Here is a 19,829-nt window from a genome sequence, read left to right on the forward strand (position 1 = left end):
AGCTAATCAACATATGTTTTTAGAATCTATGTGGATGAGTTCCAAGTTGTTATATTAATTATAGAATATAACCATGATTTTGTTCAAAAAATAAAAAAAAATTGTTCTTTTAATATACCAAACCATCTTGTCACTGAACCTGAAATAGGCGTAACAATTGAACAACAGGTATAAGAAATTTACCATTACTGAATAGAACTTGTGATGATTTCAGAATTAGAAAACAGCAACATTGCTTCTATTTAATCAGTCCCTGGCATCAAATACGACAGTATGCTCTTGCTGGATGGCATTTTAGAGAGCCTGTGTTATTTTTGTCACACTTTCTATATACATAGATCACACCAATGACATTAAAATGCAAGTTGTATATTTAACACTGGGTCACAATGAATGTTCCGATGTCTTTAATTTGAAGTTGTAAATTCCTTGACTAGGGAAGGAAGTGGGTGAAAGAATTTGTCCCACCTCCTACATATTTTGCTGAGCATTGTTCAAAAATGTGAGTTTAGATAAATTCAAATATATGTCCTAATTTTGGCATTAATGCCACTCGAGCAGTGAAGGGAACAACAAATAATTTTACCTGTTGGATTCATGGATCAGGCTGTAAAAATTAATAAAATGAAAATTCACATGAGAACCAGCCTATATATTAAACAAATCTATAATTACACAGTATAAACTTGGTATTCAAAAAGACAAAATATTAATAGAATTAAAAAACTCATTTCTTGAGTTCCCTGAAATCCAAACCATCCTTGTGCAGAGCATACATGAGGTAACATCTTTCAATGAAGTCTCTTCTCACAGAGTGCTATGCTCCCAGTATAACAGTCCCTGTGTGCAGAGCTATTCCATTTAGTTGTTTACATATCCTCCACACTCCATTTGTATGCTATCTCTTGCACTGCTTTCTTCTCAGCCAGTCTGGCAAACCGCTTCTTTTCAAAACCATTTGACCTAAAAATTAAAAATTATGTTTTGAGTTGAAGTAATTTCAAATACTTTATGAGGGCAACTATAGATATGGGACATATTTGTGATATTGCTTCTCATTCATGCAAACGAAGCTATCAACAGAGAATGGAATGACTTACATATAAGACACAAAGTGCCTCAGTCAAGCAAAGGTTAGATTCAATATACAGCTCTACCTATTATCCAATCAAACTCTCTTGGGCAGGTGTAACACTCATTAGATATAGAGTAGACTCTTTCTACACTCACCTATGAAATGTTGCCCTGCAAAAGATGGATTTAATTTCAATAACAAGCTTAGAATGACTATACATAAAATATCCCAAGGTAATTTGTAACTTTCTGCGGGTGAAAAAACATTTTCTTTGTATCTCCACGTAACTGGAAGTGATGATCAACTGGGGGGGGGGGGTACTGCAGGGAAATGTCTGCACATATGGCATCCATGGATCAATTTATTTTGTCCTAAACTTGGAGTCTCTTCCCTTTCTTCTTTTATTTTTCCATGTAACCAAAAGCGTCTCTTCCCTTTCTTCTTTTATTTTTCCATGTCTTAACAACCAAAAGCCACTCAGACCATCAGGTCTATCCTGCCATTCAATTAGACTGTAGCAAATTCATTCACTCATTTTTTTCTTCATATCCTGTGCTACTTCCTTAAGTTCAACTGACCATTAGTTTTAATATTTATGATCGTGGTTAATATTGTTTCAGCAGCAGAAGTTCTTGATCCCATTTACATAACAACTTCTCCAAGTTATCTGAATATCATGGAGTGTAGACATTGGCATATTATTTAAAAACACATTAATAATTAAAACTAAACCAAACAAAAATTCCGTTAAAGTAGAAGCAGTACATAACCTGTCCACTCCATCCCAGCGATATCCAGGGTACAGGTTAAACCTGTTTGGAGGTGGTGCAGGGCCATTGTACCGTGGCTTCTCTACAAGGAGAAAGATAAACAAGTTCAGCCTTTAACCATGGAGTCAGAAAGCTCAGCCATTCACATTGCTATGGATTACAACGTTTAAAATCCCCTCAGTAATGCGACTCCTTCAGTTCAGCAAATTGCTTAAAACTCACCATTTTTATTCTTAACCTCTTTCTTCTTCCTGATTAGCCCAGCCATTGGATCACCGTCACGTTCTCTTTCACGGAGAAGGCGGTCCAGGTCTTCATCATCGATATGTCGAGCAAATGGTTTCTGCATCTCGTAAAGAGCATCCTCTATGTTCTGTTTCTGTTGCTCTTTCTGAGCCACCCTGAGAGAAAGTGCATTAAGAATGAGTAGGGCCAGAAATAGCATGGAGAAGAAAGAGAGAAGAATCTGAGGAAAGGGAAGGCAGAATGTGAGGGAGTGTGCAGGGGTTGAAAGAGGTAAATGTAAAAGATTGGGCTGGAACCAGGGTGAAAGGCAGGGAGACCATTAACAGAGAGGGAAGACCAATATGTACAGTGCAAATGCCATTGAGGGAGTGCAAAGATAAAGCCAGGGCAAAGAAGTATGAAAGGAAAACAAGACAGAGCTTGTAGCTGTGATTGGGAGGGAGATGGAAGGAGGAAAAATGGTGAAAAGGGGAGAGGATTGGGAAGGAAAGGGAATGAGGTAAATTACATGTCAAAGGGGGAAGAAATAAGATTGATAAATGTGGCAAGAGATTGGAATGCAGATTGGTAGAGAGGGAAAATGGACAACAGTGCAAAATAAGTACGAGGTATGTCAATCCACAGTCAAAAGGAATTGCGATAGACTAATTCAGCTGCTATGGAACACCGAATCTGGTGTAACAGTATTACTTAACATTACCAGAGCCTGATGGTTTACTAACGTTCTGTGCTCTCACCCTTTTCCCCACTGGGCATATTTTTCAAGTTTTGCTGCTTTCTCCTCTTCCTTCTTCTTCTGTTCAAGCCGTTCCTGATCCAAGTCCCTCTTTTTCCCTAATTTATCCCGGAACACAGTGACTGCATTTCTGGAGTTATCTTTAAAATAGAAAGAAATAAATGTCAGCATCATATTTTCATTGCGAATTTTTAAAATACCTCACATCTTGACTACTAGCCACATCTCTTACCAAGTTATTGCAACAGAACATCACTTTATCACAGCAGGATTATAAGGTAGGTACATGGCTAGAATGACATGCAGATGGGTTCTTGAATTAGTGCAGGGTGTTAACAGTTGGGTAAGAGCAATCCATCCACTGCCCCCCCCACCCCCCATTTGGGGAATGTCACAAAGCACACAAGTTTGGATGGAAAGATTTTATTTCCTTTATCCTAGAGCATACACTAAAGTCAGAAAGAGAACATAGTTTTGGGTCTAAACAAAGAAGGCTGCCCATTATATTTCAAAAAGTGACACACTTTCTCTGGTTATCTCAAGTGTAATGTCAAGACAAAATAAAAATGAGGCTCCTTCCCAAATTTTTCAGATTTTTTAATCCCAGAAGTACAGTTATCATCTGTTGTCTCATTCATTAAAGGAAACACTTCACTGAGAAGTGAACAGGTAACTGGCACCAAGAGGTTTGTCTACAACTGACTATAATTATTTCGCCAGCCTTTTTCGCTATAGCATTAAGTAGAGAATGTCTTCTAACTAATGCTATAGAAAGGTATCCTTGCTCCAAAAACGTTCTTAAGAAATTTCACTGAGCCTTCCTTTTTATTTTCTTAACAACATTTTTAAACAGATACAGCTGATGATGGATTGCCGAATTGGAGGGCAAATATTTCCCTTTAAAATCCTTGCTAATTTTAAGAGTCTTTTGGAATGTTACAATCCTCCATTAAATTGCTACATATTTTCTCGCCACCATATAATAATTTGTATTATCCGATTGAATTGATGCTTTCTGTGACTTCGAATGAGGAAGACCAGAATATTTATATCTTCCAGAACAAGATGGCACCAGCAATCAACGTGACCAAGGGCAACATCCTTCAGACGGTTCTCGAAACTACTTCTTTACATTTTGGGGTGGTGGGGGGGGGGGGTTGTTTTCGGGCCGATTGAGCAATCTGGCACTTCGCTGTCTCTGAGGCTTCGAGTGAAGTGTGCAACCTCAAACCAAGAAGTCTGGAGACAGGATGCAAGCCCCGATCGACTCCATTTCTCACCTCGCCAATTAAAGCGCCGAGGAAGATTGAAATCATTGAAGCAAGCGGGTGTTCAGCACCATCTACCAGCCTCGCTTGCTGCTGTCAGAGGAAGGTGTCTGCATATGACGGTCTCTCTCCCCTTCTCACTTGCTGCTTCTGAAGGAAGGTCCCTGCATTCAAATGGTCTCTCGCTTGACGCTGTTGGAGGACACTGCCAGAGTCTTGGGCAAGATGTTACCAATGCGGTTTGTGGATTGGACTCTGTAGTTCATGTTATGGTGTGTTTCTGGTTGCTCTTTTTTTTGTTGCTAATTTGGGTAATTTTGAATTGGGGTGAATTGGGTTGCCTTGCAGATAATGAATACTGAGCTGAACTGAATATGCCAGGACTCTTTTGATTTTGTGTTTTATATTCCATGGTTTTTGCGTATTTTTTGCTGCCATTTGCGCGATTTTTTTGCGCATGGGGGGGCGGGGGTTTGATGTTTTTTCTTTGAAAGGGTTCCATGGCTTTCCTTGTTTCACAGCTGTCTGTGGGGAAGACAAATCTCAGGAATGCATACTGCACACATACTTTGATAATAAATGTACTTTGAGTTTTTGACAATGCCTTGTATAAGCATCACAGTTTTCCACTCAATAATTCCATCTTTAATTTTCTTTCAGATTGAATAGTGAAACCATACTTGAGAGTTCTAGAGTAGTGTATAGAATAAAAGCATGACAGAATTAGAAAGTAAAAGATTTTAACAGAAGTGATAGAGGGAATGTAGAGCAAAACGGTGAAAGACAGAAAGCAAGAAACAGGTAATAGAAAAAGCAGGAAAGTAGACAAATTTAGACTCGGCATTGATGCTGGAGTTGCCCTACTCTTAACCTTTAGTGTTATTAAAGCATCACATTAATGATAGTAAAGAGCAAGAGGTTTTTTTGGGTCGGGAGAAAACTGCATTTGCATATTATTGAACCAACAAGTCAGGAAGTCCCGCACACATTCCCTAGTCTATATTGAATAAGCTGGGGCAGGATTGGAGAAGCTCGTCATTCCTGGCTGCATCAGCCAAGGGCTGTGACCCTGATGCTATATACTTAAGAAAATGTGCAGCTACTTAAACAGATTATGTGAAGGATCAGACTCTATGTCGATGCCTTCACAATTGCTGATGCGCTGTTCACATTTATGACAGGAATATAGAGACCTATAGAATCAGCATGTACAGGGAAAAATGTTCCAAAAGAATGGTGTAACACTGCAAGTGTTGGAGTTCCCTCAAGCTGCATCGATACCTGCTAAGTGCTCGGCTGCTCGCTCCCTTTTCCTCCGGTCCTCTTTCTCTTTCCTTAATGTATCTGTCGATACCAGACCAGCCTGACCCCCAGATAGCATCTCATTCCCTCGTGACTGAAACACAAGATTTTGTAAGTCCATCTGTTTTTGTGTTAGTATCTTAAAGACAGCAAGATTAAGAATCCCAGTGCCCAGTTACAACAAATCAATGTGTTTTAAAAAACAATTATTCCTCTTTCCACTCTCCACAATTTAGTTCTCTGATGTAAGTGGCTTGTTTGAGATATTAACAAGTGATTTTTACTTAAACATGAAATTTTGAAAATTTATGTCTACCCTGGCAATATCATAGACTACTGGGATTTCATCTTAAACTCTTCTGGAGTTTCAAGTCTATTGCATAAAATTTCTGGTCCTCTTTCTCTTTCCTTAATGTATCTGTTGAAAGCAGATCAAGACAAATTGGTCTATGCTAGTGTTATGTTCAATTCAAGACTCTTCTTATACAACTCGCATAGCTCCATTGTTATGTCAGCCACTCCTCTTTTGAGTGATTGTCCAGCCTCCCATTAAATAATTAATGGTAACTCTACTCATCACTCCTTGCAGTTGTGAGTGGTACTCTCAAGGCAAAAGTTCATTGTTCTCATTTTCATTTATTAGTAGCAAGTGTCCAACTGATATTTTTCTCCACATCCATCTTGCAAATCAAATGATAAAAATATGGCCCATGGCAACTTGTGTACAGCACCCCATGAAGAACCAACACTGTGCACGACATTATCCAGTCCCACTGCTGAGATTCTAGACAACATGAACAAGGGAGGTGTTTGCTGTGAAGTGCTGAAAAGATGCATGCTGTTGTAGTGGTTGCGGAAGTGGAGGTTTTTGAAAGAGAATGGCTGGAGATGCAATCAGAGAGGAATGAGTATGGTTGAAAGGAAAATGGGGATGTGGGGTTATAGGCAGAGTTGGCCAGAGAAGCATTTGATGGGAAGGGTAGAGTTGATGGTCAGGGAGGTAATTTGGGGGTGGAAAGCTCTCAGTAACAATATAAAGTTAAAGAAGGCACCTATTTGGAGGTAGATTTATGAAACTAACTACTTGACAGCAAGCAGGCGAGGCAAAATGAAGATCTTTAGCTACCTCAACCTTCCTAGACAAATGTTTCAATGAACTTATGGGCCTTCTGTAAATGGTAGTTTTGCAGAAGTGACGTCAAAAAAGCAACACTACACCCAGTGCCTCCACACGCACATTGTACAAGGGCTACCATAACAATGCAAACCTTGGACATCTGCTGACTTGAAAATGGCCAGAACGTGAGCATACTTGTTATAACTCTTCCAATAATACAAAAGACTTCATTAAGTTCAAACATGTCTTCATCTTTCTCGAAAAAAAATCATAGCTCCTTCTTTCAAAAATCATTTACCAGTTTTCCTGAAATTACAGAGGATCCAACTTTTAATCAATACATTAATGAGTGAAACCTAAATGTAGGGGGCATGATAAGGACGCTTATGGACAATTTAAGGTTGGTCATGCATTTGACAGTGAGGAGGGAAGCTTTAGACTGCAGTAATGTCTGGAGGGACTGGTCAGTTAAAAACAGCAAAAAAAAAATCCGGAGGACTGAGAGGCAATGCATTTGTGGATGTGCAAAAATGGAAAATACAATAAATGGGAGGATTTTGAGCACCATGGAGAAGGATAAACGATCTTAGGTATAACATAGTAAGGGAAGTCAATAAGTATGATAAGAAAAAATGCAACAGACAATTTTCTTTGCTATTTAAGGCATACAATACAAGGTCACAGTGGTTGTACTGAAACTGTTTACATTGTTCTATTGACATCAGCCAGAGTACTATATATAGTTCTGGTCACTGGATTACAAGAAATAAGTAATTACACAAAAGGTAATTACATCAATGAGGATGTCAAAACTGGAAAATTGTAGCAAGAAGAAAGATTGAGTCAGCTTGAGTTGTTTTCTTTGAGACAGGAAGCTGAGGAGAGACATAATCAAGATGTTCAAGATTATATTGGTACTTTAGACAAAGTACCAATCTTCCACAACAGAGATCTACAATAAGGAACAATTGATTTTAAAATAAATGGTAGAGTGATTAGAGAGTAGATAAGGGAACAAACCTTTACCCAGAAGTTGGAAAGGATCTGGAACTTATTGTTTGAATGGGTAGTAAAAGCAGAAACCCTAATTTCAATAATTTTAAAGAGGATTTGTACTTGAATATCTAGACCTATGGACATAAATCTGGAAGGTAGGATTAGGCTGCAATGAAAAGCTAAATGATCACCTTCCCTTTGAGACATAGGGGATGGAGACAACCCACATAAAGCCTAAAGCAGTAATTTCCGAACAACTCTGGTTGGTGATACTAAAATATTTTGATGTCCTGACCTATTACTAATCCAACGAAGTTAAGGACTGCCCTTTCCACACCACCCATTAACATGATTTTAAGCAGAACAAACTAGTAAGTAGCAAAATGACAAGTAAATAGGACTGAGCTAGAAGACCCATAGCACTTAAGGATGACATATCTTTACATGATGATATAGAGCACCCAGTTGCTGCAGTGAACTTTACCCAAGAATACAAGAAAAAGGAGCAAGAGCAGGCCCAACTTCTACTCAGGTCTGGCCCACCATACAATATAATTGTGGGTGAACTGATCTCGGGTTCAAATTTTACATTCCTATCCTTTATAAAACAAAAATATGTTGATTGTGGTCTTAAATATAGTCAATGATATGGCCTCCACAGCTTTATGTGGATAGGGAATTTCAAACATTTACAACCCTGAGAGAAGAAATTCCTCCTCATCTCTCTGAAATAGAAGACTCCTTATTCCAAATCTATGCCTTCTAATTCTAGAGAAACATCCTTTTTAGTATTGACCCTATTAAATCCCTTCATGATTTTGGCTCAATAAGGTTAACTCTCATTCATCTAAATATTGATAAGTGTTGATCCGATCTTTTCAACTTTTCCTTGTCAAGCAAATCTCTCTCAAGAATCGACATAGTGAACCTTCCCTGAACTGACACCAACGCACCTATGTTGATCCTTAACTCCCCCCAACATTGTACCTGGGGAGAAAACTGTAAGGGGAAAGGTATTGAGGAAATTTCACTGTCAGACCTTGTCAATGAGCTTCTCGAGTAGACATGATCTAGATCACAAAAGCAAGTGACTGGAATCTGTAGTCAGTAGACCCAATATAGAGAACATCAATTACAAAAACAAAGGGTGAATGGGGCGGAGGGGGACACCATGGATGGGGATGATTTGATAAAGCTTCCAACCTTGACCTGTCTTGCCATCCATACTCCTAATTCAATTAGCTTCACATGTCAACATCAACGTGACCTATAAGGAAATGCTTCGGAAGGAAAACAAAGCTAATTCAATTTTATCTCCTTAAAGAAGTTATTTCCCAAATCTATAATGCACATTTAATCATCCAAAAGTGCTCCACAACAGCAAATAAAGTTGAAAGGATTTCGCACGGGAATGTCAACATTGACAAAGCCTGCAGCTTCTAAATTGAATAGCAGTATTCCACGCCTACCTATGAAGCCTCAGCCCTCAGGCTCTTACTAAATCATACCAGTACTGCACCACCTGGCCCTACCTTTCTGTTGGGACTTGAGTCTCGACTGACAACCTGCCCCTTCGAGGAAGTGTGCTTATGGGTAGGTCGCCTCTGCTGAGTGGGTGACATATCCAAGCTTTCTGAGCTGGGCCTGTTGTCTGAGGTTTGAATTCCCAGCTTCTTCCTCCGTGGTGGTGACAAGTCTGAATCCGAAGAATGCTGACCTCCCTTTCGTTGGGGTGAAGGATCAGAATCGGAATCTTGAAGTCTCTGTGGAGATCCTCTTGCTCTTCGGTCCTTATGTTTCACTGGGGACAGGGCTAGGTAAGAAAGGTTTCAACAGTGAAATATCAGCAATTTTAATTTAAAAAACTGAAACAAAAGTAAGCACAAATTAGCAACAATTAGAACTGAGCTTCAGCCACAAATAAGAGGGGTCAGGTTGTTAGTTAACTATCATGACAAACTTACATTCAACTTGTATTATACAAACCCCATTTCCAGAAAAGTTGGGATATTTTCCAAAATGCAATAAAAACAAAAATCTGTGATATGTTAATTCACGTGAACCTTTATTTAACTGACAAAAGTACAAAGAAAAGATTTTCAATAGTTTTACTGACCAACTTAATTGTAATTATTTTGTAAACATACACAAATTTAGAACTTGATGGCTGCAACACACTCAACAAAAGTTGGGACAGAGGCATGTTTACCATTGTGTTACATCACCTTTCCTTTTAATAACACTTTTTAATCGTTTTGAAACTGAAGATACTAATTGTAGTAGATTTGCAATTGGAAATTTTGTCCATTCTTGCTTGATATAAGACTTCAGTTGCTCAACAGTCCGTGGTCTCTGTTGTCTGATTCTCCTCTTCATGATGCACCATACATTTTCAATAGGCGATAGATCTGGACTGGCAGCAGGCCAGTCAAGCACACGCACTCTGTGTCTACAAAGCCACGCTGTTGTAGCCCGTGCAGAATGTGGTCTGGCATTGTCCTGCTGAAATAAGCATGGACGTCCCAGGAAGAGACGTCGCCTTGATGGCAACATATGTCTCTCTAAAATCCTAATATATGCCTCAGAGTCAATGGTACCTTCACATACATGCAACTCACCCATGTCGTGGGCACTGATGCACCCCCATACCATCACAGATGCTGGCTTTTGCACCTTTCGCTAATAACAATCTGGATGGTCGTTTTCATCTTTGGCACGGAGAACTCGACGCCCGTTTTTTCTGAAAACTAGCTGAAATGTGGACTCATCTGACCACAGCACACGGTTCCACAGTCTTTCAGTCCATCTGAGATGAGCTCGGGCCCAGAGAACACGCCGGCGTTTCTGCATAGAGTTGATGTATGGCTTCCTCCTTGCGTAATACAGTTTCAAGTTGCATTTCTGGATGCAGCGACGGACTGTGTTGAGTGACAATGGTTTTCCGAAGTACTCCCGAGCCCAGGTGGCTATAATTGTCACAGTAGCATGACGGTTTCTTAGGCAGTGCCGCCTGAGGGCTCGAAGATCACGCGCATTCAACAGTGGTTTCTGACCTTGCCCTTTACGCACTGAGATGTCTCTGAATTCTCTGAATCTTTTCACAGTATTATGTACTGTAGATGTTGAAAGACCTAAATTCTCTGCAATCTTGCGTTGAGAAATGTTCCTTTTGAACGGACTAACAATTCTCTCACGAATTTTGGCACAAAGGGGTGAGCCACGACCCATCCTTGCTTGCAAAGACTGAGCCTTTGATGGACGCTACTTTTATACCCAGTCATGATACCTCACCTGCTACCAATTAGCCTGCTTAATGTGGAGTCTTCCAAATTGGTGTTACTTGAATATTCTGTGCACTTTTCAATCTTATTTTAACTCTCTCCCAACTTTTGTTGAGTGTGTTGCAGCTATCAAATTCTAAATTTGTGTATATTTACAAAATACAATTAAGTTGATCAGTAAAACTATTGGAAATCTTTTCTTTGTACTTTTGTCAGTTAAATAAAGGTTCACGTGAATTAACATATCACAGATTTTTGTTTTTATTGCATTTTGGAAAATATCCCAACTTTTCTTTAAATAGGGTTTGTACTTAGCCTCTTATTTGTTGGAACTGTGTAGTAAGTGCTTTATCCTTCATCTAACCTAATCTGTACCTATCCTGCCATTGCTGGAGATGACAGCAAATGCTAAGGTGGGAAATAGGTTGCAGCATTCTCAATTCGATTCCCCATCTCCTATTTCCTCTGGGCATTATACTTTAGAAAAGAATTCCAGGCCTCAGACAGAGTACAGTCAAGATTTTATGGCATAAATGGTGATAGATGTAAGGTGTATGGAGGGTAACTAGTGTTGCTCTGCTTAGTCCAAAGAAAGTTAAGGGATCACTGGTTCAAAGTTGTGACTACTTTCAGACAGTAAAAAAGAAAAGTTGACTTCAGTGGCAATAAAAAAATAAATTATTTTTATGCTACTAGTAGCTAGAACCTGGATTGCATTACCTGAAAGGATAGAACACAAAAGAATAGAAACTTGTAAGTTTGATAAATTCTTAAATTAAAAATTAGTAAATTTGCAAAACTCTTCAAGAAAGCAGGGAACCTAATTGAAAAGATTTTTCGATGAGACGCCACTATCCTGATGTGTAAAGAATCCTTTATGTTCCTAACTGTGAATTAACATTCAATCTTCATAAACAATTTTTGTAAGGACAGAGGACCTTGATTGGCCTTCACCAGGCTACCTTTGTGCACCAGTTCACCTGCTTGTGTTTCCATGGAACCACCACATCTTTCTCAAGATGGAGACAGACCAAAATCAGAACAATTTCTAGACATGAGAGATCTGAGGAATCAAACTGTTTTCTAAAAGCAGGTGATAAGTTATGGAAATTATACCTACTCTTTCCATACGACAAGGTAGTAGATCGGACTGATCTTTCCATGTTTTCCATCTTTTTCTTCCGAGGAGGTGAAAGGTCAGAATCGTGGCATTCCCTCCGAGGAGGTGAGAGGTCAGGAGAATCGTGGCGTCCCCGCCGAGGTGGTGAGTGGTCGGGAGAATCGTGGCGTCCCCTCCGAGGAGGTGAGAGGTCAGGAGAGTCGTGGCGTCCCCTCCGAGGTGGTGAGAGGTCGGGAGAATCGTGGCGTCCCCTCTGAGGAGGTGAGAAGTCAGGAGAGTCGTGGCGTCCCCTCCGAGGTGGTGAGAGGTCGGGAGAATTGTGGCGTCCCCTCCGAGGAGGTGAGAGGTTGGGAGAATCGTGGCGTCCCCTCCGAGGAGGTGAGAGGTCGGGAGAATCGTGGCGTCCCCTCCGAGGAGGTGAGAGGTCGGGAGAATCGTGGCGTCCCCTCCGAGGAGCCGAGAGGTCAGGAGAATCATGGCGTCCCCTCCGAGGGGGTGAGAGGTCGGGAGAATCCTGGCGTCCCCTCCGAGGTGAAAGGTCGGGAGAATCGTGGCGTCCCCTCCGAGGAGGTGAAAAGTCAGGACAATCATGGCGTCCCTTTCGAGGAGGTGAACGGTCAGGAGAATCACGGCGCCTGCTCCAAACAGGTGAGTCATCTGTAGAATCATGGCGTTGCCTTGTGGTAGCTGAACATTCAGGAGAAACAGCGTCAACATTTTTCTTACTAAGTTGAGAGCCACGATCCATCCTTTTTCCTGTTACAGAATCAAAACCTAATATTGAACTGAAAATAAAAACAAATCATACGTTAACATATTGAAAGTAAAACTTCTTTTTCCAATAAGAAGATATCAGTACTTTGACTTAACTATTTTAATTGTCTACACACGTTCCATTAGAACCAGTCAGCAAAGCAAATGACAAGATATGAAGGCAGTGTGACTACATCCACTACACAGCAGGTGCTAAGTTTGCCTCTGCTTCACCAATCTTAGGTCCCAGGTAAACATTCGCTCTCCAAACCATTTTAGATCTCTCCTCCTTTAAAAATATTTTAAAGCCTACCTCTTTCACTGAGGATTTAGTCACCTACCCTGATCATTTCTTTCCAATGTTTGTCCAATAAAACTTCTACAAAGCAGCTTGGGTTGTGTGGTGTTGTGAAAAATGTAAGCTGTTATGCTGATAGAACCCAAACATTTGGCTAATCAATCTGTTGTAAGTAAGCCCAAAGAAGGGCAGAGAATAAAGAGCAGAATCGGTAGTTGACAAGTCAATACTAATTGAATTACACTAGACCTGCAGCAAAGAAAAACACCATCTGATCTATAATAGTTATCCTTCTTTTCTTCTCTTGTTAACCTACTGCTACAGCACATTCTTCTATTTACTCTTCCCAAGTGTGCACATTGAGCTTACCCTGAATCTACCTCATTTACCTCATGTGGACAATGACTTTTTGAAATTCTTTGAATATATTAGCATCTTGTCTTTCAGACTTTTAGTCATGGATTTCCTCTTCCAGAGAGAGAATTTTTCTTATAGCTATGATATTAAATGCCCTAAAGACCAGAGGTTTCCTCAAAGGGATAATTCTTAAGACTACAGTCTCTTCACCCTGCAGTGTCTGTCAATTGAAACTTACCTGTCAGTATGTGTTTGTAAAAACTGGTCTGAGTCTTGGGAGTCTGCATTTTCATCTAAAAGAAAACACAAAAGTGTAAATGGCTTTTTATACCAGGAGACCATCTTGCGCTTACTTAACATTTCTTTTTAGTGGAATCGTATCACTAAGGGTAAAGCTTAGCTAAAAGTTTCTTTTTTTTGTTTATTCTCTTGACCTGCGTGCAAGAAAATGAATAGAACCCACCTGGCAATTTAAACAGATACGACACTGAATCTACATTCAGCTTCACCTAAATATGAATGTATAATGAAGTCCTCAAACAAAATGATGGGCAGTACAGTAGTTGTCCAGCTCCAGTGATCCAGGTTTGATTCTGAGCTCCAGTGCTGTCTGTGTGAAGTTTACATTCTCCCTGTGACTGCATAGGATTCCCCCAGGTACTCTGATTTATTCATACTTCCTAAGGACCTACTGACTGATGGATTAATTTGCCTCTGTAAACTATCCGTAGTGTAGGGGGGTGGCAGAATCTTAGAGGTGGTTAGTTAATGAGAATAGTCACAAGGAAAATAAGTGGGAGAATGGGTTTGCTGTGTTGGCTAGCGTGGACCTGATGGAACAAAAGGCTTCCCTCTTATATCATATGGAAATATGGAATATGCTTCTGGAAGCAGAGCTGCACATAACAGACACATAAAGATTCTTAGCTGCAGTTCTCAGACCATGCTGTGGTATTTGATCATCGTGCCGGTTCTGTAACTCATTCTGCATGGAGCCCTCGACCTTACTAAGAGCCAGTGCCTGATGGCTTTTGATGCTGTATATTCATCAGTCTGGTATGTCAGAAGAGCGACTGGAGGGTAATTATCAGCATTTTTCAGATGGGGAAACCAGCCAGTTGGATAGACAACATATGCTATTAACCAACAGAACAGCTAACAGAGCACTGAAAGTCACATTGCAGATTTGTGATAATGTGATATTAAGCTCGAATCCCATCAAGCCAGTTTGAAAAGGGAAGTGACTAAGTAGCAATAGATCACTGAAAAAAAAACTAGTTCATGAATGTCTTTCATGACACAGCAGTTGTCATCAAACCAGGTCTGTTTCTAATCTTGGTCCCACAATATCATGATTAAGTCATACAGCACTATAGCACAGAAACAGGCCCTGCGGCCATCTAGTCCATGCTGAAATATAATTCTGCCTAGTCCCAATGACCTGCACCTGGATCATGTACTTATGTAAATCCATGTACTTATCCAAACTTCTCATTGGCTCGCAATGATTCTTTGAAATTGCTCAGAAAGCTATTCATTTCAAGGCTAGGTAACCAGGACTGGGCAACAGATGCTGGCCACGACGGTGACATCTACATTTCAACAAAGAATTTTAAAACGTCACTACTGCTTTCAACAGGACTTCAAAATCTACCCTGAAACTGATACACAATCATTTTGAAAAGCTTACATCATGATTTTACCACATACCTCCTAAAATTTTCCATTTATTGCTTGAACGAAATTCTTCCATTCGTTGAATAACTACCGGTCTCTCATCAATGATTTCTGCAACCTGAAAAAGCAGGTTTCAGATGAACATGAAGTACAATAATAACATAAGCTGTCATTCATACAGTGTCCAGAGACTGGTGCGGACAGCCCAGTGCATCTGTAGGAGTGAACTTCCCATTATTCAGGACTTTTACAAAGACAGGTGTGTAAAAAGGACCCGAAGGATCATTGGGGACCCAAATCACCCCAACCACAGACTGCTCCAGCTGTTACCATCCGGGAAACAGTAACACAGTATAAAAGCCAGGACTAACAGGCTCCGGGACAGCTTCATCCACCAGACTGATTAATTCACGCTGACACAACTGTATTTCTATGTTATATTGACCAGCCTGTTGTACATACTATCTATTATAAATTACTATAAATTGCACATTGCATTTAGATGGAGGGGTAACCTAAAATTTTTTACTCCTCATGTATATAAAGGATGTAAGTAATAGAGTCAATTCAATTCAAAACACCTCACCGCAACACCACTAAAAGGTCTGGCATCGGACATACGTTTGGAAGAGTGGTTGTTAGAAGGATATATTTTAGGATTGGTCAAATGGATGCAATACATTTTTCAATCCAATAGTTCCGGCACCATTCAGTCAATTGCCATCTTGTACTAATTAAAAATATTGAACAGATTTTAGCAGCAGTCTATAACAGTGAGTTATACAGCTACCATGCTATAAAGCATCAAGTAAGCCTCACTGCAGAAAGTGAATTTAGGACTAAGGTTAACTGCCTATTACATACCACAGGAGCTTCATCTTCCTCGCCAGACTCCACCTCCAATGCCTTCTCCTTCGCAAGGCTCTTCCAAGTCACATCATCATCCACAATCCGCATTCTGTATCATAACACCAAGTAAAGATTTTCAACTTATTGTCAGCTAACATCAGACTCAAGTAGTACAAGTGTTCAGCAAACTCAATGTTTAAATGGCAAAATAAAAATAAAAAACTGCCATCACCATAGCAATAAAGCAACCATAGAGTACAAAGCAAAAAATCACGCTAAACCTGAGTAAAGCACTGTTCTAGTGGGCTTTAACACTAGACACTATACTTTAGTGAGGATGCAATGAACTTGCAAAAGGCAAAGTGGAGACTGTACAGTATCAAAGACTAAGCTCTTCAGTTAGGTGAGAGACTCAAGGGGCCAAGGCTGCCTTAAGATAGATTTGTGGTATTTAAAGTCACAAAGGATTTTAATAACTTCGTAGTTACTGCTTCCAGTTTCAGAAAAAAAACAATCAACAGAAGAGACAGAATTAGTAACTGGGTAAAGATGGGAAGTTAAATATGTTTATTCAGAAAGGCTATATATCATGTCAAATAAAATTTCCTGAAAGACCTGGGGACACAGAATTCAATTACAAAGTAACACCACAAAATACTGGAAGTAGCATCTATGGAGAGGAATAAAGAACAGAATTTTCAGGTCAAGAAAAGGGTCTCAGCCTTTTGGAAGGAAAAATGAAAGAGCAGGTTATTATTTAAATAGTAAAAGATTGCAGCATGCTGCTGTACAGAGGGACTTGGGAGTGTTTGTGCATGAATCACAGAAGGTTGGTTTGCAGGTACAACAGGCTATCGAGAAGGCAAATGGAATGTTGGCCTTCATTGCTGGAGGGATTGAATTTAACAGCAGGGAGGTTACGCTGCAACTGTACAGGCTACTGGTGATGTCGCATCTGGAGTACTATGTGTAGTTCTGGTCTCCTTACTTGAGGAAGGATATATTGGCTTTGGAGGCGGTGCAGAGGAGGTTCGCCAGGCTGATTCCAGAGATAAGGGGATTAGACTGAGGAGAGATTGAGTCGCCTGGGACAGTACTTGCTGACATTCAGAAGAATGAGAGGAGATCTTATAGAAACATATAAAATTATGACAGGGATAGATAAGACAGAGGCAGGAAAGTTGTTTCTACTGATAGGAGACTAGAACTAGAGGACATAGCCTCAGGATTCAGGGGGAATAGATTTAGGACAGAGACTGCTTTTCCCAGAGGGTGGTGAATCTGTGGAATTCTCTGCCCAATGAAGCAGTGGAGGCTACCTCAGTAAATAGATTTAAAACAAGATTAGATAGATTTTTGCATAGTCGGGGAATTATGGAAAAAAGGCGGATAGGTGATGAGTCCATGGCCAGATCAGCCATGATCTTATTGAATGGGGGAGCAGGGTCAACAGGCTAGATGGCCTACTCCTGCTCCTATTTCTTATGTTCTTAAATTCTATGTGCATTATGTGCTCTGGATTTCTGGCATCTGCCGAATCTCATGGTTATAATTCAATTAGGATTTTAGATTTGAATAAATACTCAAGCATTATTTATTCCTGCCTGAAAATAGAAGAAAATATCTTCTGGAAGATATATATTTAACTTGTCAATAGTGTGCAAGATTGACCAAAATTCCACCCCCAATATAGTATGAGAGGTAACAGGACTTTACTTTAAGCAATTTTAATAATAAAAATATAGGAGGAAAATTTCTTTCTTTTCACAAAATTTGTTCAAGAACATGACTTGTGTTCTTTGTTTTCTCCACAATTTAACTGAAGTTTTAGTAGAGTACAATTTTTCAAGGCGTTGATAAACCCAGAGCTCTTCACTGTAAAAATGCAACTCTTCAGTACAAAATAATAACATAGGGCTACTTATGCAATGGGTTAGAGTGCATGGCCTTATGAAGAATAAACTGGATGTAGAGCACACAATAAAGGGAGCAACATGTGTAGACCAATTGTGATAGATTTTTTTTACATTACAAAAGGTGGTGATCAAAGCAAATCTAGATGGTTAACAAAGAGCAAATGTAAGTGAAATCGTTGAAATCTGAATGAAATGATCATCTACTTCTTTGTGGGCTGTGTGCTTGCCAAGAACTTCTGGAAAAGGATACAAGGGTTCTTATCAAGGTTTCTCACCAGTAACTGTGTGACAGAGAACTAAGGGATGCATACCAAGAAAATGTCAACTAGTACTGAAAGATAATCAACTGTGTGAAAGGTGTACTTTGGTCAGCCCAAATCTCATTATTCTTCTTGTACAAGATGTCAGCAAGCAAGAGCTGCTGGTGGCACAATCCAGGCTGCAGGAATGCATGCTGAAGAGCACAGAAGCTCGACACAACCAATGCGAAGGCTTTGTGGGAAAGCACTAAAGTCCTTCCTGACACCACTGGATACTGAGGAGCTGAGTACTATCTATTTGCTTCTCAAATACTTGATAGGCATATTGTTCAAAGAGGCCACGCACGTGCCATTGGTTCTTTTTAAACAGAATAAATTGGCTTGAAGGCACAATTAATTTTAAAAAGACATATTGATTGTACGGTATTTCCTGTATATACTTTGAGAAAAATAGTTTATTTCTAAAAATAAACTAAAACGGTACACGGGGGCAAATTCTGGGATGAATTGGGTCCTCTTTTTAAGAGTGGAGGTGTATACCAATAGACTGATGGCATAGAGGTTAGAGATGGTGAAGAGTTAAAAGCTGAAACGCAAGAGACTGCAGATGCTGGAATCTTCTCCGTTTTTCAACACGAAAAATGCTGAGAAACTCAGAGCAAATAAAAATCTGGAGGAACTAAGAGTCGAGCAGCATCTGTAAGAGGAATCGGGAGTGGATTGAAGGGTCTATAACGAAAGGTGAACTGTCAGTTTCTCTGCATAGATGCTGACTGACCGACTACGTTGTGAAGAGCTGGCGATGCTGCGCCTTCGCCGGGCCCGACCATAGGCCACTCCTGGCACCCAGGCGAGCAGACACCGGTAAGCTTCATGACTTCTTACCCTCCGCCTTTGATCTTCACTTTTCGCTTTTTCCGCCCGGCTGGAAGGTCCCGGTCTCGTCGCTTCCCGGAGTCTGAGCTACTAAGATACCGCTTCAAGTATTCCTCTTTGCTGAGGCCCGCCATCGCAATCCCTACCAACACCGCGCCTGTCACCAAGCAACAGGGGCGTCATGACGTAACGCCGCTCCATTCAAGCGAGCGACAGTCGTCAAACTGAGCGGCAAATCATAAAAGATGCTGGAAATCCAAAGCAGCACACCCAACATGCTGAATGAACTCAGCAGGCCAGACAGTAACTATGGAAATGAATAAACAGTCGAGTTTCGAGCCGAGACCCTTCATCAGGACTGGAAAGGAAGGAGCGGAAACCAGAATGAGGTGGTGGGGAGAGGAGAAAGAGTACAAGCTGGCAGTGGCAGGTGATAGCTGGGATCAGGTGAGTGAAAAGGTATGACCCGGCGCATATTTGGGGACCGCTTTGTCGAGCATCTTCGCTCTGTCCGACGCGAAAGTAAGGTGGATCTCCCGGTGGCCACCCATTTCAATTCGAATTCCTATTCTGATATGTCAGTCCATGGCCTCCTCTACTGCCATGATGAGGCCAAACTCAGGTTGGAGGGGCAACAACTCACATTCGGCGGGGTAACCTCCAACCCGACGGCATGAACATCAATTTCTCTCCTCCCCCTCTCTTTTTCCATTCCCCATTCTGGTTACAATCTCACCCCTTCTCCTCACCAGACCATCACCTCCCTCCAGTTCTCCTCCTTTCCATTCTTCCATAGTCCACTGTCCTCTCCTATTAGATTCCTCCTCCTTCAGTTCTTTACCTCTTCCACCTATCCCTTCTCAGTTTCTTACTCAGGTTTGAAAGAAGTGAAACCTTCTACAGAGAAAAGTGACACAAAAACTGTAGATGTT

General features: G+C 40.5%; 1 protein-coding gene across 1 annotated transcript; it reads right to left on the reverse strand.

Moving 5' to 3' along the window:
- Positions 1 to 6: 6 nt before the first annotated feature.
- Positions 7 to 19,034, reverse strand: bud13 (BUD13 homolog). Its single transcript, XM_063038136.1, has 11 exons — positions 18,907 to 19,034; positions 15,861 to 15,954; positions 15,030 to 15,114; positions 13,558 to 13,612; positions 11,912 to 12,696; positions 9,043 to 9,323; positions 5,377 to 5,491; positions 2,829 to 2,967; positions 2,068 to 2,246; positions 1,846 to 1,927; positions 7 to 963 (listed from the first exon to the last, which is right to left on the reverse strand). Exons 1-11 carry the CDS (start codon positions 19,029 to 19,031, stop codon positions 870 to 872), a joined length of 2,034 nt encoding a protein of 677 aa, XP_062894206.1. The 5' UTR covers positions 19,032 to 19,034; the 3' UTR covers positions 7 to 869.
- Between the last annotated feature and the right edge of the window lie 795 nt (positions 19,035 to 19,829).

Source organism: Mobula hypostoma, chromosome X2, assembly GCF_963921235.1.
Source record: "Mobula hypostoma chromosome X2, sMobHyp1.1, whole genome shotgun sequence".
Lineage (NCBI taxonomy): Eukaryota > Metazoa > Chordata > Chondrichthyes > Myliobatiformes > Myliobatidae > Mobula > Mobula hypostoma.

Excerpts from the sequence above, each read along its gene's own strand:
- bud13 (XM_063038136.1), bottom strand. The coding sequence starts at position 19,031 with ATGGCGGGCCTCAGCAAAGAGGAATACTTGAAGCGGTATCTTAGTAGC. Across the intron at positions 5,492-9,042 it reads ACTCAAGTCCCAACAGAAAG|TCACGAGGGAATGAGATGCT; the intron begins GTAGGGCCAGGT and ends CTTGTGTTTCAG. Across the intron at positions 1,928-2,067 it reads AGAGGTTAAGAATAAAAATG|AGAAGCCACGGTACAATGGC; the intron begins GTGAGTTTTAAG and ends TTCTCCTTGTAG.